Source organism: Oncorhynchus gorbuscha, linkage group LG12, assembly GCF_021184085.1.
Source record: "Oncorhynchus gorbuscha isolate QuinsamMale2020 ecotype Even-year linkage group LG12, OgorEven_v1.0, whole genome shotgun sequence".
NCBI classification, from domain to species: Eukaryota; Metazoa; Chordata; class Actinopteri; order Salmoniformes; family Salmonidae; genus Oncorhynchus; species Oncorhynchus gorbuscha.
The window spans coordinates 3,591,862-3,617,360 of NC_060184.1; the positions used below are offsets into that span (position 1 = coordinate 3,591,862).

The 25,499-nt window shown below is 43.9% G+C and overlaps 1 protein-coding gene across 6 annotated transcripts in view; it reads left to right on the forward strand.

The window, feature by feature from the left end:
• LOC123990459 (serine/threonine-protein kinase Sgk1-like) overlaps positions 1-1,137 on the forward strand; it is a 9,611-nt gene extending 8,474 nt beyond the window's left edge. For 4 of the 6 annotated variants that reach the window (XM_046291004.1, XM_046291005.1, XM_046291006.1 and 1 more), the window contains exon 10: positions 82-1,137. In XM_046291004.1, coding sequence (XP_046146960.1) covers positions 82-249 — 168 coding nt within the window. In that variant the 3' untranslated portion in view covers positions 250-1,137. The remainder of the gene's footprint in view (positions 1-81) is intronic. The other 2 variants (XR_006830645.1, XR_006830644.1) reach the window with 2 other exon arrangements.
• Positions 1,138-25,499: the final 24,362 nt, after the last annotated feature.

A 25,499-nucleotide genomic window follows, 5' to 3' on the forward strand; every position in this document is an offset into this window, starting at 1 on the left:
CAGTACATTCCCTTCATTAGTTTGTTCATACATTCAGTTCAATTAATCACATTTATTGAACCTCTCTCTCTCTCTCTCCAGACGGGCCCTAACGACCTTCGCCACTTTGACACGGAGTTCACAGACGAACCCGTCCCCTCATCCATTGGCTGTTCCCCTGACTCCTCCCTCATCACTGCCAGCATCAAGGAGGCAGCCGAGGCCTTCCTAGGGTTCAGCTACGCTCCTTCCATGGACTCATACCTGTAGGCCAGAACCCTAGAGGACATCCTATAGACTCATGATAGACCAGAACCCTAGAGGGCATCCTATAGACTCATGATAGACCAGAACCATAGACTCATGATAGACCAGAACCATAGACTCATGATAGACCAGAACCCTAGACTCCTATAGACTCATGATAGACCAGAACCATAGACTCCTATAGACTCATGATAGACCAGAACCATAGACTCCTATAGACTCATGATAGACCAGAACCATAGACTCTTATAGACTCATGATAGACCAGAACCATAGACTCCCATTGACTGCTATAGACACCTGGCTATAAACCTCCATTAATTATTACCTATGGGACACATCATAGACATTCCTATGAATTGACTAGCTAGGACGGACTCCCCGTGTCAGGGAGGTACACACCTGTAGTCCCCCCCCCGTCCCCCCGTCCCTCCGTCAGACTCACGACACACAACCTCTTCCCTCTCCATGATGGACTTGTATCCCCCTCAGACCCCACCCAAATCCTAACCCAGAGTGGAGGTTATTTTACACATGTCTCGCTGAAACGTCTCGACAGGTTCTGTTGTCTCTTCACCCCGGATCACGTCGACTGAAACGGGACTTAGAGGATGATTCATTTATTCATTTAATGATGATTGGTTGATTGATTGATTGTGGTGAGGAAGAAAGCGAAGCTGCTAGTATCTACGGTTCTGTATCTAAGTTCTGTTTTAAAGAACCTGGACCGATACAAAGAGGACATGGATCGCATCCCAAATGGCACCCTATTTGCCATATATAGTGCACTACTTTTGCCCAGGGCTCTGTCACTTTGGGATACAGATGTGATGGACAGAATGCTTTGTGGTGTTGAGATCCGTCCGGTCCCCTAGACCCTACTCCCTACCCCCTACCCCCTACTCCCTACCCCCTACTCCCTACCCCCTACCCCCCCCCTACTCTCTACCCCCTACTCTCTACCCCCTACTCTCTACCCCCTACTCTCAACTCCCTACCCCCTACTCCTTCAACTCCCTACCCCCTACTCCCTACCCCCTACTCCCCCCCTACCCCCTACTTCCTACCCCTAGTCTTCCCGTCTCCTCTTGATGATGTAACAATGCTCCAACGTTGTCTGAACTCAACATTCCATTTTAATATTGCTGTATGTGACGGTTAAAAGCTATATTTAAGTTTTGTTTGTACATGTGGAGTCTATTTGTGTACTAGTTGTAATATATATGTAACAGGAAACTAAAAGTATGTTTAAATAATGTATTTGAACTATTCATGTTAAATGTACTGTATATCGTTCTTTGATGTCACCATGTTCAGTCTGCAATAAAAGGTCTGCTGTTGTTCCATCAGGAGGGGTGCCATTGGTTTTACCCTGCAGCTTAGACCACATATTTATGGGAGAAGATTTAAGGGAGAAGAAGACAGTACTCCTCCTGCTCCTCCTTGCACAAAGGCGGAGGTAGCGGTCCTGCTGCTGGGTTGTTGCCCTCCTACGGCCTCCACCACATCTCCTGATGTACTGGCCCGTCTGCTGGAGGTCATTTTGCAGGGCTCTGGCAGTGCTCCTCCTGCTCCTCCTTGCACAAAGGCGGAGGTAGCGGTCCTTAAGTTCTGAAGTACTTCCTGAAGAAGTAGACATTGGTCTGAAGCTGGAAAGGAAAGGAAATTCACATGAGCACCACAATGTCTACTCCACCCATGTTCTACCAAGGTTTACCAGCACCACAATGCCTACTCCACCCATGTTCTACCAAGGTTTACCAGCACCACAATGTCTACTCCACCCATGTTCTACCAAGGTTTACCAGCACCACAATGCCTACTCCACCCATGTTCTACCAAGGTTTTCCAGCACCACGATGCATACTCCACCCATGTTCTACCAAGGTTTACCAGCACCACAATGCCTACTCCACCCATGTTCTACCAAGGTTTTACAGCACCACAATCCCTACTCCACCCATGTTCTACCAAGGTTTACCAGCATCACAATGCCTACTCCACCCATGTTCTACCAAGGTTTACCAGCACCACAATGCCTACTCCACCCATGTTCTACCAAGGTTTACCAGCACCACAATGCCTACTCCACCCATGTTCTACCAAGGTTTACCAGCACCACAATGCCTACTCCACCCATGCTCTACCAAGGTTTTCCAGCACAACAGCTTTGACCTACTACAGAAGCTACGTTGTTCTCTTGTACTTCAGACAACGTAGGCAGGTTGCTTTGAATTCAAACCTTCTCAAACAGCATAATTCCTACTCCCACAGTAATGTGATTTGCACCCCATACAAGGTAATGCATTGCATTATTCCCACCCCACACTAAATGGCATATATTATTATTATTATTACCCATAATTCCTACTCCCACACTAAGACATTACCCATAATTCCACTCTCTTTTCAAGCTTAGTTTTTATACAACACCATTAGGCTTGATTTGGTGTTTTCAACTAACGTGGTGCCTGTATTTCCTTAAACCTTTATTTTAGCAATAAATATATTTCATGACATTTTGTTCAGTAGATACAGGACGTGGTGTAGGTAGAGACAGCAACATGTGGTAGTGTGTTAGACTCAGTCTCTCAGATAGACACAGAGGTCTACAGAGCCTGTCTCCAGTCCTGAGTTCTGGAACCGTTAGTGTACCTGTGTAATATTGACATAAGCTCAGAAACACTGATCCTGTTAATAATTACTGTGCTGAACAATGGACAGTTCATTTACCTCTATCAAATTTAATATGAAGCTGTATATTTTTATTTATTTTTGCAATAATACAAATTGACAATGGGCCTAAATTTAAAAAATACATACAGTCTGATGATAACATACTGTCTATTCCTCACTCAATATTAGGAAGGTGTTCTTAATGTTTTGTACACTCAGTTGAGGTGGGTTGAGAGAAGGCCAAGCGTGTGCAAAGCTGTCATCAAGGCAAAGGGTGGCTCTGAAGAATCTCAAATATGAAATATATATTGATTTGTTTAACACTTTTTTGGTTACTACATGATTCCATATGTGTTATTTCATAGTTTTGATGTGACTTCACTATTATTCTACAATGTAGAAAATAGTCAAAATAAAGAAAAACCCTGGAAGGAGTAGGTGTGTCCAAGCTTTCGACTGGTACTATAAGTCATTTTATCACCAAGTTAGCATGACATTTCTTTTAGACTGTACACAAGAACATTTCAGTATCACGCCATAACACATCTATGTTACATTGAGGTGGGTGAATGGATTATGAATGACAGTCATCAATCAGTCACAGCCTGATCTGTTTCACCTGTCCTTCTGCTTGTCTCCACCCCCTCCAGGTGTCACTTATTTTCCCCAGTGTATTTATCCCTGTGTTTCCTGTCTCTCTGTACCAGTGTATTTATCCATGTGTTTCCTGTCTCTCTGTGCCAGTGTATTTCTCCCTGTGTTTCCTGTCTCTCTGTGCCAGTGTATTTATCCATGTGTTTCCTGTCTCTCTGTACCAGTGTATTTATCCCTGTGTTTCCTGTCTCTCTGTACCAGTGTATTTATCCCTGTGTTTCCTGTCTCTCTGTACCAGTGTATTTATCCCTGTGTTTCCTGTCTCTCTGTACCAGTGTATTTATCCCAAAATGCAGGTTCTCAATAAAGGCCGGACGGATCATGTCAAGATGTTCTGTACCTCCAATCACGTTGGGGCGGCAGGTAGCCTAGTGGTTAGAGTGTAGAGGAGGTAGGTAGCCTAGTGGTTAGAGTGTAGAGGAGGTAGGTAGCCTAGTGGTTAGAGTGTAGAGGAGGTAGGTAACCTAGTGGTTAGAGTGTAGAGGAGGTAGGTAGCCTAGTGGTTAGAGTGTAGAGGAGGTAGGTAGCCTAGTGGTTAGAATGTAGAGGAGGTAGGTAGCCTAGTGGTTAGAGTGTAGAGGAGGCAGGTAGCCTAGTGGTTAGAGTGTAGAGGAGGCAGGTAGCCTAGTGGTTAGAGTGTAGAGGAGGTAGGTAGCCTAGTGGTTAGAGTGTAGAGGAGGCAGGTAGCCTAGTGGTTAGAGTGTAGAGGAGGCAGGTAGCCTAGTGGTTAGAGTGTAGAGGAGGTAGGTAGCCTAGTGGTTAGAGCATTTGGCCAGTAACCGAAAAGTTGCTAGATCGAATTCCCGAGCTGATAAGGTAAAACTCTGTTGTTCTGCCCCTGAACAAGGCAGTTGACCCACTGTTCCTACGCTGTCATTGTAAATAAGAATTTGTTCTTAACTGACCTGCCTCGTTAGGTAAAGGTTAAATAAGAAGTTGATTAGCGAATTTTCACATTGGTGTCATATTGGCTTAGATACGATGGTAGGGAGATTGGAATTTAACATTGAGCTTCAACCGATGCCGTACTATAATTGATGATGGTCTAGTGTGTGTGTGTGTGTGTGTGTGTGTGTGTGTGTGTGTGTGTGTGTGTGTGTGTGTGTGTGTGTGTGTGTGTGTGTGTGTGTGTGTGTGTGTGTGTGTGTGTGTGTGTGTGTGTGTGCACGCTCATGGCAATTATGTAATTCCAACAAAGAACACCGACATACACAACCACCTCCGCAGGTACAGTAGTAACCATAACACCAGGGATGCTTGGTTAGAGTGTAGAGGAGGTAGGTAGACTAGTGGTTAGTACAGTAGTAACCATAACACCAGGGATGCTTGGTTAGAGTGTAGAGGAGGTAGGTAGACTAGTGGTTAGTACAGTAGTAACCATAACACCAGGGATGCTTGGTTAGAGTGTACAGGAGGTAGGTAGACTAGTGGTTAGTACAGTAGTAACCATAACACCAGGGATGCTGCTGCTGTGGGCACCGCCCATATCGTGACGATGTCATTAAGAACAGGTAGAATCTGTAAGGAAGTTTTCAAGTTGACAGATTTATTATTATTTTTTAAATTGGCAAAATAAAAATGATACATTCCAAAGTACAGCTGATTTACTGTTTTAAAAATAACTTTATTGTTCAAAACAACATATTATAATTTATGTTGTCCAGAAAATACTCCTACGGATGGATTCTATTAACAGGCCAGTCCCATAGCTAAATGAAGTCAGCTCACTAACTTACTGAGAGGTCAAGGATGTGCCTAATGATTGGGCAACTGTACCTACCCACGTCACAGTTAGAGATAAGAAGTGAAAGGGTTAACTGGTAAACATTTACACACATAGAGGTCCCAGACAGCCCCAGCACCTGGTTGGCATGGTGACAAGGGGTGTGTGGTGGGGAGTCGTTTACCGCTACTGAGGAAACGCGTCCCAAATGGACGGAGTGTCCCACATCAGACGGAGGGAATGGGGTCCCATCTTGGGAGGTACTCAGTGTCCCACATCAGACGGAGGGAATGGGGTCCCATCTTGGGAGGTACTCAGTGTCCCACATCAGACGGAGGGAATGGGGTCCCATCTTGGGAGGTACTCAGTGTCCCACATCAGACGGAGGGAATGGGGTCCCATCTTGGGAGGTACTCAGTGTCCCACATCAGACGGAGGGAATGGGGTCCCATCTTGGGAGGTACTCAGTGTCCCACATCAGACGGAGGGAATGGGGTCCCATCTTGGGAGGTACTCAGTGTCCCACATCAGACGGAGGGAATGGGGTCCCATCTTGGGAGGTACTCAGTGTCCCACATCAGACGGAGGGAATGGGGTCCCATCTTGGGAGGCACTCAGTGTCCCACATCAGACGGAGAGAATGGGGTCCCATCTTGGGAGGTACTCAGTGTCCCACATCAGACGGAGGGAATGGGGTGCCATCTTGGGAGGTACTCAGTGTCCCACATCAGACGGAGGGAATGGGGTGCCATTTTGGGAGGTACTCAGTGTCCCACATCAGACGGAGGGAATGGGGTGCCATTTTGGGAGGTACTCAGTGTCCCACATCAGACGGAGGGAATGGGGTGCCATCTTGGGAGGTACTCAGTGTCCCACATCAGACGGAGGGAATGGGGTGCCATTTTGGGAGGTACTCAGTGTCCCACATCAGACGGAGGGAATGGGGTGCCATCTTGGGAGGTACTCAGTGTCCCACATCAGACGGAGGGAATGGGGTGCCATCTTGGGAGGCACTCAGTGTCCCACATCAGACGGAGGGAATGGGGTGCCATCTTGGGAGGTACTCAGTGTCCCACATCAGACAGATGGAATGGGGTGCCATCTTGGGAGGCACTCAGTGTCCCACATCAGACGGAGGGAATGGGGTCCCATCTTGGGAGGTACTCAGTGTCCCACATCAGACGGAGGGAATGGGGTCCCATCTTGGGAGGTACTCAGTGTCCCACATCAGACAGATGGAATGGGGTGCCATCTTGGGAGGCACTCAGTGTCCCACATCAGACGGAGGGAATGGGGTCCCATCTTGGGAGGTACTCAGTGTCCCACATCAGACGGAGGGAATGGGGTCCCATCTTGGGAGGTACTCAGTGTCCCACATCAGACGGAGGGAATGGGGTGCCATCTTGGGAGGTACTCAGTGTCCCACATCAGACGGATGGAATGGGGTGCCATCTTGGGAGGCACTCAGTGTCCATCAGGAAAGGAGTGATGGAGAGGTGACGTCCACTCCTTTCCTTATGGACACTCTGAGTACCTCCCACCCCATTCCATCCGTCTGATGTTTGTGCATCAGAGATGTTACATCATAGTGGCAGTGACATTCGAGATACTGTGTGTGTGTGTGTGTGTGTGTGTGTGTGTGTGTGTGTGTGTGTGTGTGTGTGTGTGTGTGTGTGTGTGTGTGTGTGTGTGTGTGTGTGTGTGTGTGTGTGTGTGTGTGTGTGTGTGTGTGTGTGTGTGTGTGTGTGTGTGTGTGTTGTCCCTTGAACTCAGACAAACTGTTGGTCATGCCTCTACATTAAGTCCAAGGAGGAAAACCCAGGGAAAGAGTTTGGTTGGACAAGCATCATTAATCCCAGCTAAATGCTAAAACCATATCTCCTTCACTTCCCTATTAGTCCCCCAGCTAACAATTCTAGGAAGAGCGAACGTTTTTGTAATGTTACCCGTAATGTTCCCCTAATATTGCAGTGTCCAGTTTGCCATTAGTTAGGAAAACATTCCATCTGTTTTTAGCTAAACCCTTCTGAGAACCTTTCCAGCATGTTTTGGTGTTAAAGTTAGGAGAACATCCCCTTTATGTCAAGAAGAACGTGTCTAGAACGTGGTTACAATGTTCTCACAATTTGCAACAATGATGTTCTAGAATCCTTTTTTTGTGACATTGCAACAATGATGTTCTAGAAGCCTTTTTTTGTGACATTGCAACAATGATGTTCTAGAAGCCTTTTTTTGTGACATTGCAACAATGATGTTCTAGAAGCCTTTTTTGTGACATTGCAACAATGATGTTCTAGAAGCCTTTTTTTGTGACATTGCAACAATGATGTTCTAGAAGCCTTTTTTGTGACATTGCAACAATGATGTTCTAGAAGCCTTTTTTTGTGACATTGCAACAATGATGTTCTAGAAGCCTTTTTTGTGACATTGCAACAATGATGTTCTAGAAGCCTTTTTTGTGACATTGCAACAATGATGTTCTAGAAGCCTTTTTTGTGACATTGCAACAATGATGTTCTAGAAGCCTTTTTTGTGACATTGCAACAATGATGTTCTAGAAGCCTTTTTTTGGGACATTGCAACAATGATGTTCTAGAAGCCTTTTTTGGGGACATTGCAACAATGATGTTCTAGAAGCCTTTTTTTGGGACATTGCAACAACAACAAAAATCTGTTTCTGTCTGGTGGGACGTTGATGAAATATTCTCAGAAGCCACAGAAAAATGGACAAATTAATGTTCTTGCAACGTTCCCATGAAACGTGTTTAGAACGTTAATATATTATGTTCTGAAAACATGATAACCATGTTCTGGGTAAATATATTATGTTCTGAAAACATGGTAACCATGTTCTGGGTAAATATATTATTTGACATTAAGGGAATTGTCTCTTGGAAACATTCCTTGCACATCACAGAATCATTCCTATGAAAATGTTAGGTTATGACCAAATGGCACATGTTTGGGTAAATATATTATGTTCTGAACGTTTGTTGTTAGCTGGGCTATTCAGTACAGAGTCTGTTTTAGTGACTGTGTAGTGTCACCAACCCTTTAACACTTTAGTCCTAAATGGTATGATATTCATTATTTAGTGCACTAGGTTATATAGGGAATAGTGAGATTGACTAGGTTATATAGTGAATAGTAACCATGTAACTAGGTTATATATGGGAATAGTGAGAGTTCTAGGTTATATAGGGAAAACATGAGTAACTATGGTTATATTATGGAATGAAAACAGTGAGATTGACTAGGTTATATAGGGAATAGTCTGGGTAAATAATTAGGTTATATAGGGATATTAATGTTAGTAAATATATTATGTTCTAACTAGGTTATAAAGGGAATAGTTCTGAAAAGAGTAACTAGGTTATATAGGGAATAGTGAGAGTAACTAGGTTATATAGGGAATAGTGAGAGTAACTAGGTTATATAGGGAATAGTGAAAGTAACTAGGTTATATAGGGAATAGTGAGAGTAACTATGTTCTGGGAATAGTGAGAGTAACTAGGTTATATAGGGAATAGTGAAAGTAACTAGGTTATATAGGGAATTATGTTCTGAAAACAGTAATGTTCTGGGTTATATAGGGAATAGTGAGAGTGACTAGGTTATATATGGGAAAAGTGTAAGATTGACTAGGTTATATAGGGAATATGTAAGATTGACTAGGTTATATAGGGAATAGTAACCGTAACTAGGTTATATAGGGAATAGTGAGAGTAACTAGGTTATATAGGGAATAGTGATTATGTTCTAGGTTATATAGGGAATAGTGAGAAAACTAGGTTATATAGGGAATAGTGAGAGTAACATAGGTTATATAGGGAATAGTGAGAAAACTAGGTTATGACCATAGGGAATTTTAAGGTAACTAGGTTATATAGGGAATAGTGAGAGTAACTAGGTTATTAGCTGGGATTCAGTACAGAGTCTGTTTATAGGGAATAGTGAGAGTAACTAACAGGTTATAAATGGAATAGTGATAGTATTATTTAGTGCACTAGGTTATATAGGGAATAGTGAGATTGACTAGGTTATATAGGGAATAGTGAGAGTAACTAGGTTATATAGGGAATAGTGAGAGTAACTAGGTTATATAGGGAATAGTGAGAGTAACTAGGTTATATAGGGAATAGTGAGATTGACTAGGTTATATAGGGAATAGTGAGAGTAACTAGGTTATATAGGGAATAGTGAGAGTAACTAGATTATATAGGGAATAGTGAGAGTGACTAGGTTATATAGGGAATAGTGAGATTGACTAGGTTATATAGGGAATAGTGAGATTGACTAGGTTATATAGGGAATAGTGAGAGTAACTAGGTTATATAGGGAATAGTGAGAGTAACTAGGTTATATAGGGAATAGTGAGAGTAACTAGGTTATATAGGGAATAGTGAGAGTAACTAGGTTATATTGGGAATAGTGAGAGTAACTAGGTTATATAGGGAATAGTGAGAGTAACTAGGTTATATAGGGAATAGTGAGAGTAACTAGGTTATATAGGGAATAGTGAGAATAACTAGGTTATATAGGGAATAGTGAGAGTAACTAGGTTATATAGGGAATAGTGAGAGTAACTAGGTTATATAGGGAATAGTGAGAGTAACTAGGTTATATAGGGAATAGTGAGATTGACTAGGTTATATAGGGAATAGTGAGATTGACTAGGTTATATAGGGAATAGTGAGAGTAACTAGGTTATATAGGGAATAGTGAGAGTAACTAGGTTATATAGGGAATAGTGAGAGTAACTAGGTTATATAGGGAATAGTGAGATTGACTAGGTTATATAGGGAACTGTATCTAAGTTCATTTTTCAATAGTGAGAGTAACTAGGTTATAAGGGAATAGTGAGAGTAACTAGGTTATACTCCTATAAGGGAATGAGGAGAGAGTAACTAGGTTATACTCCTATAAACCAATGAGGAGATAACTAGGTTATCCTATAAACCAATGAGAATAACTAGGTATATACTCCTATAAACCAATGAGGAGAGTAACTAGGTTATATAGGGAATATAAACCAATGAGGAGAGGGAAAGTGAGAGTAACTAGGTTATATAGGGAATAGTGAGATTGACTAGGTTATATAGGGAACTGTATCTAAGTTCATTTTTCAATCAGCAACGAGGGTATATACTCCTATAAACTAATGAGGAGAGAGAACGTGGGTATATACTCCTATAAACCAATGAGGAGAGAGAACGTGGGTATATACTCCTATAAACCAATGAGGAGATAGAACGTGGGTATATACTCCTATAAACCAATGAGGAGAGAGAACGTGGGTATATACTCCTATAAACCAATGAGGAGAGAGAACGTGGGTATATACTCCTATAAACCAATGAGGAGAGATGGGTATATACTCCTATAAACCAATGAGGAGAGAGAACGTGTGTATATACTCCTATAAACCAATGAGGAGAGAGAACGTGGGTATATACTCCTATAAACCAATGAGGAGAGAGAACGTGGGTATATACTCCTATAAACCAATGAGGAGAGAGAACGTGGGTATATACTCCTATAAACCAATGAGGAGAGAGAACGTGGGTATATACTCCTATAAACCAATGAGGAGAGAGAAAGTGGGTATATACTCCTATAAACCAATGAGGAGAGAGAACGTGGGTATATACTCCTATAAACCAATGAGGAGAGAGAACGTGGGTATATACTCCTATAAACCAATGAGGAGATAGAACGTGGGTATATACTCCTATAAACCAATGAGGAGAGAGAACGTGGGTATATACTCCTATAAACCAATGAGGAGAGAGAACGTGGGTATATACTCCTATAAACCAATGAGGAGAGAGAACGTGGGTATATACTCCTATAAACCAATGAGGAGAGAGAACGTGGGTATATACTCCTATAAACCAATGAGGAGATGGGACGAGGGTATATACTCCTATAAACCAATGAGGAGAGAGAACGTGGGTATATACTCCTATAAACCAATGAGGAGAGAGAACGTGGGTATATACTCCTATAAACCAATGAGGAGAGAGAACGTGGGTATATACTCCTATAAACCAATGAGGAGAGAGAACGTGGGTATATACTCCTATAAACCAATGAGGAGAGAGAACGTGGGTATATACTCCTATAAACCAATGAGGAGAGAGAACGTGGGTATATACTCCTATAAACCAATGAGGAGAGAGAACGTGGGTATATACTCCTATAAACCAATGAGGAGATAGAACGTGGGTATATACTCCTATAAACCAATGAGGAGATAGAACGTGGGTATATACTCCTATAAACCAATGAGGAGATGGGACGTGGGTATATACTCCTATAAACCAATGAGGAGAGAGAACGTGGGTATATACTCCTATAAACCAATGAGGAGAGAGAACGTGGGTATATACTCCTATAAACCAATGAGGAGAGAGAATGTGGGTATATACTCCTATAAACCAATGAGGAGAGAGAACGTGGGTATATACTCCTATAAACCAATGAGGAGAGAGAATGTGGGTATATACTCCTATAAACCAATGAGGAGAGAGAACGTGGGTATATACTCCTATAAACCAATGAGGAGAGAGAACGTGGGTATATACTCCTATAAACCAATGAGGAGAGAGAACGTGGGTATATACTCCTATAAACCAATGAGGAGATGGGACGTGGGTATATACTCCTATAAACCAATGAGGAGAGAGAACGTGGGTATATACTCCTAAAAACCAATGAGGAGTTTGAAGCACGATGAGCGTCACAAATAGAACCAATTTCTACTTTAGCGCCAAGGCCACGCTGACACCCGCAACGACTGAATAACATATAATATATATAATAATATATACATAATACATAATATATGTACACTATCGTTGAAAAGTTTGGGGTCATTTAGAAAAGTCCTTTTTTTTAAAGTAAAAAAACATTTTTTGTCCATTAAAATGACATCAAATTGATCAGAAGTACAGTGGAGACATTGTTAGTGTTGTAAATGACTATTGTAGCTGGAAACGGCATATTTTTTAATGGAATATCTACATAAGTGTACAGAGGCCACCAGCAACCATCACTCCTGTCCTGATTAAAGAAGCAATAAAACTGGCTTTCTTTAGACTAGTTGAGTATCTGGAGCATCGGCATTTTGTAGGTTCGATTAATGGCTCAAAATGGCCAGAAACAAAGAACTTTCTTCTTAAATGTGTATGTCTATTCTTGTTCTGAGAAATGAAGGCTATACCATGCGAGAAATTGCCAAGAATCTGAAGATCTCGTACAACGCTGTGTACTACTCCCTTCACGGAACAGCGCAAACTGGCTCTAACCAGAATAGAAAGAGGAGTGGGAGGCCCCGGTGCACAACTGAGCAAGAGGACAAGTACATTAGAGTGTCTAGTTTGAGAAACAGATGCCTCACAAGTCCTCAACTGGCAGCTTCATTCATTAATAGCACCCGCAAAAGACCAGTCTGTAAAGCCCAGCGCAGGAGATGAGAGGCAGGTACAGGAAGTGAACCATTTACGGACATGGAACAGCATCTGGACATAAACACAACAAAAACTACAGGGAACAACACAGAGGAGCAGACATATATGTGAGGGAGTCCAGGTGAGCTGCGCTTAATGAAGGTAACAGGTGCGTATAATGACGGGTAGCCTGGCGCCCTCGAGCGCCAGGGAGGTGCCAGGGAGGGGGAGCGGGAGCAGGCGTCACAGTCTCAACGTCAACAGTGAAGAGGCGACTCCGGGATTCTGGCCTTCTAGGCAGAGTTGCAAAGAAAAAGCCATATCTCAGACTGGCCAATAAAAAGAAAAGATTAAGATGGGCAAAATAAGACAAGATACTGGACAGAGGAAGACTGGAAAAAAAGTGTTATGGACAGACTAATCTAAGTTTGAGGTGGATCACATAGAAGAACATTCGTGAGACGCAGGAAAAATGAAAAGATCCTGGAGGAGTGCTTGACGCCATCTGTCAAGCATGGTGGAGGCAATGTGATGGTCTGGGAGTGCTTTGGTGTAAGATTGAATAAGGAGGCCTAATTTAGAAATAAGGAATAAGGAATAATTTTGCACGCCCAATTTTTCAGTTTTTGATTTGTTAAAAAAGTTTGAAATATCCAATAAATGTCATTCCACTTCATGATTGTGTCCCACTTGTTGATTCTTCAAAAAAAAATAAAGTTTTATATCTTTATGTTTGAAGCCTGAAATGTGGCAAAAGGTTGTAAAGTTCAAGGGGGCCGAATACTTTCGCAAGGCACTGTATTTAGGGAAGAAGCAGTCAGCTGGTATTCTGTCTATAATGGAGTGGCCAGCACAGTCACCAGATCTCAACGTTATTGAGCTGTTGTGGGAGCAGCTTGACCGTATGGTACGTAAGAAGTGCCCATCAAGCCAATCCAACGGGTGGGAGGTGCTTCAGGAAGCATGGGGTAAAATCTCTTCAGATTACTTCAACAAACTGACAACTGGAATGCCAAAGGTCTGCAAGGCTGTAATTGCTGCAAATGGAACATTCTTTGACAAAAAAAGTCACACAATTATTATTTCAATTAAAAATCTTTATTTATAACTTTGTCAGCGTCTTGACTATATTTCCTATATATATATATATATATGCCATTTAGCTGACGCTTTTATCCAAAGCAACTTACAGTCATGTGTGCATACATTCTACGTATGGGTGGTCCCGGGAATCGAACCCACTACCCTGGCGTTACAAGCGCCATGCTCTACCAACTTTCGCAACTCATTTCATGGAAAACAAGGACATTTCCAAGTGACCCCAAACTTTTGAACGGTAGTACATGTGTAAATGTATTTTGCAGCGCGATGCAAGCGGTCAGCGTGTAACAGTTATTGAGGACAACGTCTTCCTGTCTGCCTTCGTAATAGTTTCCATTGTGTTTCTGCTGGCAGGACATTTATATTGATCCTGATTGTTGACCGACTGTGCAGCTCGACATGTATATATATCTGCTTGATACTGTGTGTGTGTGTGTGTGTGTGTGTGTGTGTGTGTGTGTGTGTGTGTGTGTGTGTGTGTGTGTGTGTGTGTGTGTGTGTGTGTGTGTGTGTGTGTGTGTGTGTGTGTGTGTGTGTGTGTGTGTGTGTGTGTCCGTTTGTTTGTGTGTTCCTTTTCCCCTGCATCAATGTATTCCATTGTGCTCAAATGATGCTGTAAAAGTCCCGATGAATGAATAGGGACCAGATGACCCTCTCCTGGTGAGATATGGGTACTACAGCTCCAGAATAACACACGGTACCAGATGACCCTCTCCTGGTGTGATATGGGTACTACAGCTCCAGAATAACACACGGTACCAGATGACCCTCTCCTGGTGTGATATGGGTACTACAGCTCCAGAATAATACACTGGTAGTGCTGAGTCAGTCCCATGCCAGACAGCACCCTATTCCCTATTTTAGTGCACTAATTTTTAGTCTACTACAGTGCCCTATTGGTCCTGGTCAAACGTTGAACACTATTCAGGGACTAGGCTGATTGGGACACACTTGTCCCTGTTACAATACTGTCTTTCATCCTAGTAAGGTTGTAGCAATTTAACCCAATAAATCCCAGGTTTTTCCAGAAAAATCTGGTTGTAGAAATCCGTATTTCTTGCTTATATGTGGATTCTTCCAACCAGACGGGCATTAACCCATAATCCCGTCATAGAAGTTATCACTGCGATCAACTGTTGCTAAGCTGCTAATGACTGATTCAGCTCGACTCAGAGGTTAGTCTTTAACGAGTCTTAATTCCATCGGTGTAACGAGTAAAAACCACCACTCTTTACTGACATGTTGACGTCCTAGCCACCGTGCTTTTACACCTGCATTGTTTGCTGTTTGGGGTTTTAGGCTGGGTTTCTGTACAGCACTTTGAGATATCAGCTGATGTACGAAGGGCTATATAAATACATTTGATTTGATTTGATTTGATTTTTGATTTTTGATTTGATATCAGTACGTCACAACATCACACAACACCCCCCCCCCTTTTACTTTGGATAGAAACTTCAAAGTCAACCTGGCAACATCCCAAACCTGCTCAACGGGTGACATGTCTGGTGAGTAAACGCAGGCCATGGAAGAAGAACTGGGACATTTTCCGCTTTTCAGGAATTGTGTACAGATCCTTGCACCGTGGGTCATCACCAAGCTGAAGTTAGATTACTCGTTGGTTATTACTGCATTGTCGGAACTAGAAGCACAAGCATTTCGCTACACTCGCATTAACATCTGCTAACCATGTGTATGTGACAAATAAAATTGGATTTGATTTGAAACATGAGTTGATGGCGACGGATGAATGGCACGACAATGGGCCTTGGGATCTCGATGTGTTCCTATTGCCATCAATAAAATGCAATTGTGTTCATTGTCTGTAGTTTATGCCTGCCCATTCTATAACACCACCATGGGGCATTTTGTTCACCACGTTGACATCAGCAAACCGCTCACATAACGCCATACACACTGCCAACTGCCCGGTACAGTTGAAACCGGGATTAATTAGTGAAGAGCACACTTCTCCAGCATACCAGTGGCCATCGAAGGTGAGCATTTGCCCACTGAAGTCAGTTACTAGTCGATTACGACACCAAACTTCAGTCAGGTCAAGATCCTGGTGAGGAAGAATAGCACGCAGTTGAGCTTGTCTGAGACGGTTTCTGACAGTTTGTGCAAACCCACTGTTTCATCAGCTGTCCAGGTGGCTGGTCTCAGACGATCCCGCTGGTGAAGAATCCGGATGTGGAGGTCCTGGACTGGAGTGGTTAAAACGTGGTCTGCGGTTGTGAGGCCAGTTGGACGCCAAATTCTCTAAAATGACGATATGGCATTCAATTCTCTGGCAACAGGTCTGGCAAAAATTCCTGCAGTCAGCATGCCAATTGCACGCTCCCTCAAAACTTGAGACATCTGTGGCATTGTGTCATGTGACAAAACTGCACATTTTTACAGTGACTTTCTATTGTCCACAGCACAAAGTGCACCTGTGTAATGATCATGCTGTTTATTCAGCTTCTTGATATGGCACACCTGTCAGGTAGATGGATTAGCTTGGCAAAGGAGAAATGCTCACTGACAAGGATGTAGACACAGGTGTGGAACATTTAAGGGATCTTTTTATTTCAACTCATCAAACTTGGGACCAACACGTTACATGTTGCGTTTATATTTTTGTTTAGTGTATATATTTAGTGTATATATTTAGTGTATATATTTAGTGTATATATTTAGTGTATATGTTTAGTGTATATATTTAGTGTATATATTTAGTGTATATGTTTAGTGTATATATTTAGTGTATATATTTAGTGTATATGTTTAGTGTATATATTTAGTGTATATATTTAGTGTATATATTTAGTGTATATATTTAGTGTATATATTTTATATTTTATGTACAAGCTGACACATTTTTTCAACTCGTGTGGGGTAATGCTTCTTGCTCTGGCCCCATTCATCCCCAAAGGGATGTGTGTGTGTTTATGTGTTTATGTGTTTGTGTGTATGTGTTTATGTGTTTGTGTGTTTACGTGTTTGTGTGTTTGTGTGTTTGTGTTTATGTGTTTGTGTGTTTGTGTGTTTGTGTGTTTGTGTGTTTGTGTTTATGTGTTTGTGCGTTTGTGCGTTTATGCGTTTGTGTGTTTGTGCGTTTGTGCGTTTATGTGTTTATGTGTTTGTGCGTTTGTGTGTTTATGTGTTTGTGCGTTTGTGTGTTTGTGCGTTTGTGCGTTTGTGTGTTTATGTGTTTGTGCGTTTATGTGTTTGTGCGTTTGTGTGTTTGTGCGTTTGTGTGTGTGTGTGTGCGTGCGTGTGTGTGTGTGTGTTGCGTACCTGCGACAGTATGGCTGCTGGTACAGAAGACCTGGACGGTGGCCTTGAGGGTTTTGATCCTGTAGGTGGAGCTCTGGCTCGTTGCTATTATTTCAAGTGGCCACTAGAGGTCCTCCTAACTCTACTCAGCTGAATGATGTCACTGACGACCCAGCATCGTGGAGAACCAGGCTTCCCTATCGGGGCGTGATCAGCAAGGTTTGGCAAGGTGACACGACTGACTGACATACTAAACCAACCTCTCACACTCAATATGAAAACAACGTTTGATTTTGGGGCGAACTGAACTGTCCCTTTGACTTATGGTACAATCTGATATTATATCATATTCACTGCTGTTCAAAAGTAGATTTAAGTAAAGATATACAATTGATTCTTGTCTAGAGTCTGGCCAGGGTATTTGTACATCAAGCTGCCTCATGCTACAGTAACAGGAGATTGACGAGTGTCCTGTTCTCGTGTCCTGTCCAGGGGGTGTACTGGTACAGCAAGCTGTCTCACAACAGAAACAGGAGATAGACTAGTGTCCTGTCCTGAGGGTGTACTGTACATCAAGCTGTCTCACTACAGAAACAGGAGATATACTAGTGTCCTGTCCAGGGGGTGTCCTGTACATCAAGCTGTCTCACTACAGAAACAGGAGATAGACTAGTATCCTGTCCAGGGGGTGTACTGGTACATCAAGCTGTCTCACTACAGAAACAGGAGATAGAATAGTGTCCCGTCCAGGGGGTGTATACCTTATAACCCCATGTTAAGTCCTCATTCTTGAAGAGTATACCTTATAACCTGGTAGGAGAGACCAGCATTAGGGGTGTGAATAGTTCTGAAGGTTTTCCTGTTGTCCCGGTAGGAGAGACCAGCATTAGTGGTCACGGGGTGTGAATAGTTCTGAAGGTTTTCCTCTTGTCCCAGTAGGAGAGAACAGCATTAGAGGTGTGAATAGTTCTAAAGGTTTTCCTCTTGTCCAGGTAGGAGAGACCAGCATTAGTGGTGCGAATAGTTCTGAAGGTTTTCCTCTTGTCCAGGTAGGAGAGACCAGCATTAGTGGTGTGAATAGTTCTGAAGGTTTTCCTCTGTCCCGGTAGGAGAGACCAGCATTAGGGGTGTGAATAGTTCAGAAGGTTTTCCTCTTGTCCAGATAGGAGAGACCAGCATTAGGGGTGTGAATAGTTCTGAAGGTTTTCCTCTTGTCCAGGTTGGAGAGACCAGCATTAGGGGTGTGAATAGTTCTGAAGGTTTTCCTCTTGTCCAGGTAGGAGAGACCAGCATTAGTGGTCACGGGGTGTGAATAGTTCTGAAGGTTTTCCTCTTGTCCCAGTAGGAGAGAACAGCATTAGAGGTGTGAATAGTTCTAAAGGTTTTCCTCTTGTCCAGGTAGGAGAGACTAGCATTAGTGGTGTGAATAGTTCTGAAGGTTTTCCTCTTGTCCAGGTAGGAGAGACCAGCATTAGGGGTGTGAATAGTTCTGAAGGTTTTCCTCTTGTCCAGGTAGGAGAGACCAGCATTAGTGGTCAAGGGGTGTGAATAGTTCTGAAGGTTTTCCTGTTGTCCAGTTAGGAGAGACCAGCATTAGGGGTGTGAATAGTTCTGAAAGTTTTCCTCTTGTCCAGGTAGGAGAGACCAGCATTAGGGGTGTGAATAGTTCTGAAGGTTTTCCTCTTGTCCAGGTAGGAGAGACCAGCATTCGGGGTGTGAATAGTTCTGAAGGTTTTCCTCTTGTCCAGGTAGGAGAGACCAGCATTCGGGGTGTGAATAGTTCTGAAGGTTTTCCTCTGTCCCGGTAAGAGAGACCAGCATTCGGGGTGTGAATTGTTCTGAAGGTTTTCCTCTTGTCCAGGTAGGTGTGACCACCATTAGTGGTCAAGGGGTGTGAATAGTTCTGAAGGTTTTCCTCTTGTCCCGGTAGGAGAGACCAGCATTAGAGGTGTGAATAGTTCTGAAGGTTTTCCTCTTGTCCAGGTAGGAGAGACCACCATTAGTGGTCAAGGGGTGTGAATAGTTCTGAAGGTTTTCCTCTTGTCCAGTTAGGAGAGACCAGCATAAGGGGTGTGAATTGTTCTTAAGGTTTTCCTCTTGTCCAGGTAGGAGAGACCAGCATTAGAGGTGTGAATAGTTCTGAAGGTTTTCCTCTTGTCCAGGTAGGAGAGACCACCATTAGTGGTCAAGGGGTGTGAATAGTTCTGAAGGTTTTCCTCTTGTCCAGGTAGGAGAGACCAGCATTAGGGGTGTGAATAGTTTTGAAGGTTTCCTCTTGTCCCGGTAGGAGAGACCAGCATTAGGGGTGTGAATAGTTCTGAAGGTTTTTCCTCTGTCCCGGTAGGAGAGACCAGCATTAGGGGTGTGAATAGTTCTGAAGGTTTTCCTCTGTCCCGGTAAGAGAGACCAGCATTAGGGGTGTGAATATTACTGAAGGTTTTCCTCTTGTCCAGGTAGGAGAGACCAGCATTGGAGGTGTGCATAGTTCTGAAGGTTTTCCTCTGTCCCGGTAAGAGAGACCAGCATTAGGGGTGTGAATAGTTCTGAAGGTTTTCCTCTTGTCCAGGTAGGAGAGACCATCATTAGTGGTGTGAATAGTTCTGAAGGTTTTCCTCTTGTCCAGGTAGGAGAGACCAGCATTAGGGGTCAAGGGGTGTGAATAGTTCTGAAGGTTTTCCTCTTGTCCAGGTAGGAGAGACCAGCATTAGGGGTGTGAATAGTTCTGAAGGTTTCCTCTTGTCCCGGTAGGAGAGACCAGCATTAGGGGTGTGAATAGTTCTGAAGGTTTTCCTATTGTCCAGGTAGGAGAGACCAGCATTAGGGGTGCGAATAGTTCTGAAGGTTTTCCTATTGTCCAGGTAGGAGAGACCAGCATTAGGGTTGTGAATAGTTCTGAAGGTTTTCCTCTTGTCCCGGTAGGAGAGACCAGCATTAGGGGTGTGAATAGTTCTGAAGGTTTTCCTCTTGTCCAGGTAGGAGAGACCAGCATTAGTGGTCACGGGGTGTGAATAGTTCTGAAGGTTTTCCTCTTGTCCCAGTAGGAGAGAACAGCATTAGAGGTGTGAATAGTTCTAAAGGTTTTCCTCTTGTCCAGGTAGGAGAGACTAGCATTAGTGGTGTGAATAGTTCTGAAGGTTTTCCTCTTGTCCAGGTAGGAGAGACCAGCATTAGTGGTGTGAATAGTTCTGAAGGTTTTCCTCTTGTCCAGGTAGGAGAGACCAGCATTAGGGGTGTGAATAGTTCTGAAGGTTTTCCTCTTGTCCAGGTAGGAGAGACCAGCATTAGTGGTCAAGGGGTGTGAATAGTTCTGAAGATTTTCCTCTTGTCCAGTTAGGAGAGACCAGCATTAGAGGTGTGAATAGTTCTGAAGGTTTTCCTCTTGTCCAGGTAGGAGAGACCAGCATTAGTGGTGTGAATAGTTCTGAAGGTTTTCCTCTTGTCCAGGTAGGAGAGACCAGCATTAGGGGTGTGAATAGTTCTGAAGGTTTTCCTCTTGTCCAGGTAGGAGAGACCAGCATTAGTGGTCAAGGGGTGTGAATAGTTCTGAAGATTTTCCTGTTGTCCAGTTAGGAGAGACCAGCATTAGGGTGTGAATAGTTCTGAAAGTTTTCCTCTTGTCCAGGTAGGAGAGACCAGCATTAGTGGTGTGAATAGTTCTGAAGGTTTTCCTCTTGTCCAGGTAGGAGAGACCAGCATTCGGGGTGTGAATAGTTCTGAAGGTTTTCCTCTTGTCCAGGTAGGAGAGACCAGCATTCGGGGTGTGAATAGTTCTGAAGGTTTTCCTCTGTCCAGGTAAGAGAGACCAGCATTGTGAATAGTTCTAAAGGTTTTCCTCTTGTCCAGGTAGGAGAGACCAGCATTAGTGGTGTGAATAGTTCTGAAGGTTTTCCTCTTGTCCAGGTAGGAGAGACCAGCATTAGTGGTCAAGGGGTGTGAATAGTTCTGAAGGTTTTCCTCTTGTCCAGTTAGGAGAGACCAGCATTAGGGGTGTGAATAGTTCTTAAGGTTTTCCTCTTGTCCAGGTAGGAGAGACCAGCATTAGGGTGTGAATAGTTCTGAAGGTTTTCCTCTTGTCCAGGTAGGAGAGACCAGCATTAGTGGTCAAGGGGTGTGAATAGTTCTGAAGGTTTTCCTCTTGTCCAGGTAGGAGAGACCAGCATTAGGGGTGTGAATAGTTTTGAAGGTTTCCTCTTGTCCAGGTAGGAGAGACCAGCATTAGGGGTGTGAATAGTTCTGAAGGTTTTCCTCTGTCCCGGTAGGAGAGACCAGCATTAGGGTGTGAATAGTTCTGAAGGTTTTCCTCTTGTCCAGGTAGGAGAGACCAGCATTAGGGTGTGAATAGTTCTGAAGGTTTTCCTCTTGTCCAGGTAGGAGAGACCAGCATTGGAGGTGTGAATAGTTCTGAAGGTTTTCCTCTTGTCCAGGTAGGAGAGACCAGCATTAGGGGTGTGAATAGTTTGAAGGTTTTCCTCTTGTCCAGGTAGGAGAGACCATCATTAGGGGTGTGAATAGTTCTGAAGGTTTTCCTCTTGTCCAGGTAGGAGAGACCAGCATTAGGGGTCAAGGGGTGAATAGTTCTGAAGGTTTTCCTCTTGTCCAGGTAGGAGAGACCAGCATTAGGGGTGTGAATAGTTCTGAAGGTTTTCCTCTTGTCCAGGTAGGAGAGACCAGCATTAGGGGTGTGAATAGTTCTGAAGGTTTTCCTCTTGTCCAGGTAGGAGAGACCAGCATTAGGGGTGTGAATAGTTCTGAAGGTTTTCCTATTGTCCAGGTAGGAGAGACCAGCATTAGGGGTGTGAATAGTTCTGAAGGTTTTCCTCTTGTCCCGGTAGGAGAGACCAGCATTAGGGGTGTGAATAGTTCTGAAGGTTTTCCTCTTGTCCAGGTAGGAGAGACCAGCATTAGTGGTCAGGGGTGTGAATAGTTCTGAAGGTTTTCCTCTTGTCCAGTAGGAGAGACCAGCATTAGGGTGTGAATAGTTCTTAAAGGTTTTCCTCTTGTCCAGGTAGGAGAGACTAGCATTAGTGGTGTGAATAGTTCTGAAGGTTTTCCTCTTGTCCAGGTAGGAGAGACCAGCATTAGTGGTGTGAATAGTTCTGAAGGTTTTCCTCTTGTCCAGGTAGGAGAGACCAGCATTAGGGGTGTGAATAGTTCTGAAGGTTTTCCTCTTGTCCAGGTAGGAGAGACCAGCATTAGTGGTCAAGGGGTGTGAATAGTTCTGAAGATTTTCCTGTTGTCCAGTTAGGAGAGACCAGCATTAGGGGTGTGAATAGTTCTGAAAGTTTTCCTCTTGTCCAGGTAGGAGAGACCAGCATTAGGGGTGTGAATAGTTCTGAAGGTTTTCCTCTTGTCCAGGTAGGAGAGACCAGCATTGGGGTGTGAATAGTTCTGAAGGTTTTCCTCTGTCCCGGTAAGAGAGACCAGCATTCGGGGTGTGAATTGTTCTTAAGGTTTTCCTCTTGTCCAGGTAGGAGAGACCAGCATTAGAGGTGTGAATAGTTCTGAAGGTTTTCCTCTTGTCCAGGTAGGAGAGACCAGCATTAGGGGGGTGTGAATAGTTCTGAAGGTTTTCCTCTTGTCCAGGTAGGAGAGACCAGCATTGGGGTGTGAATAGTTCTGAAGGTTTTCCTCTTGTCCCGGTAGGAGAGACCAGCATTGGGGTGTGAATAGTTCTGAAGGTTTTCCTATTGTCCAGGTAGGAGAGACCAGCATTAGAGGTGTGAATAGTTCTGAAGGTTTTCCTCTTGTCCAGGTAGGAGAGACCAGCATTAGTGGTGTGAATAGTTCTAAAGGTTTTCCTCTTGTCCAGGTAGGAGAGACCAGCATTAGGGGTCACGGGGTGTGAATAGTTCTGAAGGTTTTCCTCTTGTCCAGGTAGGAGAGACCAGCATTAGGGGTGTGAATAGTTCTGAAGGTTTTCCTCTTGTCCAGTAGGAGAGACCAGCATTAGGGGTGTGAATAGTTCTGAAGGTTTTCCTCTTGTCCAGGTAGGAGAGACCAGCATTAGGGGTGTGAATAGTTCTGAAGGTTTTCCTCTTGTCCAGGTAGGAGAGACCAGCATTAGGGTGTGAATAGTTCTGAAGGTTTTCCTCTTGTCCAGGTAGGAGAGACCAGCATTAGGGGTGTGAATAGTTCTGAAGGTTTTCCTCTTGTCCAGGTAGGAGAGACCAGCATTAGTGGTCAAGGGGTGTGAATAGTTCTGAAGGTTTTCCTCTTGTCCCAGTTAGGAGAGACCAGCATTAGGGGTGTGAATAGTTCTGAAAGTTTTCCTCTTGTCCAGGTAGGAGAGACCAGCATTAGGGTGTGAATAGTTCTGAAGGTTTTCCTCTTGTCCAGGTAGGAGAGACCAGCATTAGTGGTGTGAATAGTTCTGAAGGTTTTCCTCTTGTCCAGGTAGGAGAGACCAGCATTCGGGGTGTGAATTGTTCTTAAGGTTTTCCTCTTGTCCAGGTAGGAGAGACCAGCATTAGAGGTGTGAATAGTTCTGAAGGTTTTCCTCTTGTCCAGGTAGGAGAGACCAGCATTAGGGGTGTGAATAGTTCTGAAGGTTTTCCTCTTGTCCAGGTAGGAGAGACCAGCATTGGAGGTGTGAATAGTTCTGAAGGTTTTCCTCTTGTCCAGGTAGGAGGTCAAGGGGTGTGAATAGTTCTGAAGGTTTTCCTTGTCCAGGTAGGAGAGACCAGCATTAGGGGTGTGAATAGTTTTGAAGGTTTCCTCTTGTCCAGGTAGGAGAGACCAGCATTAGGGGTGTGAATAGTTCTGAAGGTTTTTCCTCTGTCCCGGTAGGAGAGACCAGCATTAGGGGTGTGAATAGTTCTGAAGGTTTTCCTCTGTCCCGGTAAGAGAGACCAGCATTAGGGGTGTGAATATTACTGAAGGTTTTCCTCTTGTCCAGGTAGGAGAGACCAGCATTGGAGGTGTGCATAGTTCTGAAGGTTTTCCTCTGTCCTGGTAAGAGAGACCAGCATTAGGGGTGTGAATAGTTCTGAAGGTTTTCCTCTTGTCCAGGTAGGAGAGACCATCATTAGTGGTGTGAATACTTCTGAAGGTTTTCCTCTTGTCCAGGTAGGAGAGACCAGCATTAGGGGTCAAGGGGTGTGAATAGTTCTGAAGGTTTTCCTCTTGTCCAGGTAGGAGAGACCAGCATTAGGGGTGTGAATAGTTCTGAAGGTTTTCCTCTTGTCCCGGTAGGAGAGACCAGCATTAGGGGTGTGAATAGTTCTGAAGGTTTTCCTCTTGTCCAGGTAGGAGAGACCAGCATTAGGGGTGTGAATAGTTCTGAAGGTTTTCCTCTTGTCCAGGTAGGAGAGACCAACATTAGTGGTGTGAATAGTTCTGAAGGTTTTCCTCTTGTCCAGGTAGGAGAGACCAGCATTAGGGGTGTGAATAGTTCTGAAGGTTTCCTCTTGTCCCGGTAGGAGAGACCAGCATTAGGGGTGTGAATAGTTCTGAAGGTTTTTCCTCTGTCCCGGTAGGAGAGACCAGCATTAGGGGTGTGAATAGTTCTGAAGGTTTTCCTCTGTCCCGGTAAGAGAGACCAGCATTAGGGGTGTGAATATTACTGAAGGTTTTCCTCTTGTCCAGGTAGGAGAGACCAGCATTAGGGGTGTGAATACTTCTGAAGGTTTTCCTCTTGTCCAGGTAGGAGAGACCAGCGTTAGGGGTGTGATTAGTTCTGAAGGTTTTCCTCTTGTCCAGGTAGGAGAGACCTGCATTAGGGGTGTGAATAATTCTGAAGGTTTTCCTCTTGTCCAGGTAGGAGAGACCAACATTAGTGGTGTGAATAGTTCTGAAGGTTTTCCTCTTGTCCAGGTAGGAGAGACCAGCATTAGGGGTGTGAATAGTTCTGAAGGTTTCCTCTTTTCCCGGTAGGAGAGACCAGCATTAGGGGTGTGAATAGTTCTGAAGGTTTTCCTCTGTCCCGGTAGGAGAGACCAGCATTAGGGGTGTGAATAGTTCTGAAGGTTTTCCTCTGTCCCGGTAAGAGAGACCAGCATTAGGGGTGTGAATATTACTGAAGGTTTTCCTCTTGTCCAGGTAGGAGAGACCAGCATTGGAGGTGTGAATAGTTCTGAAGGTTTTCCTCTTGTCCAGGTAGGAGAGACCAGCATTAGGGGTGTGAATAGTTCTGAAGGTTTTCCTGTTGTCCAGGTAGGAGAGACCAGCGTTAGGGGTGTGAATAGTTCTGAAGGTTTTTCCTCTTGTCCAGGTAGGAGAGACCAGCATTAGGGGTGTGAATAGTTCTGAAGGTTTTCCTCTTGTCCAGGTAGGAGAGACCAGCATTGGAGGTGTGAATAGTTCTGAAAGTTTTCCTCTTGTCCAGGTAGGAGAGACCAGCATTAGGGGTGTGAATAGTTCTGAAGGTTTTCCTGTTGTCCAGGTAGGAG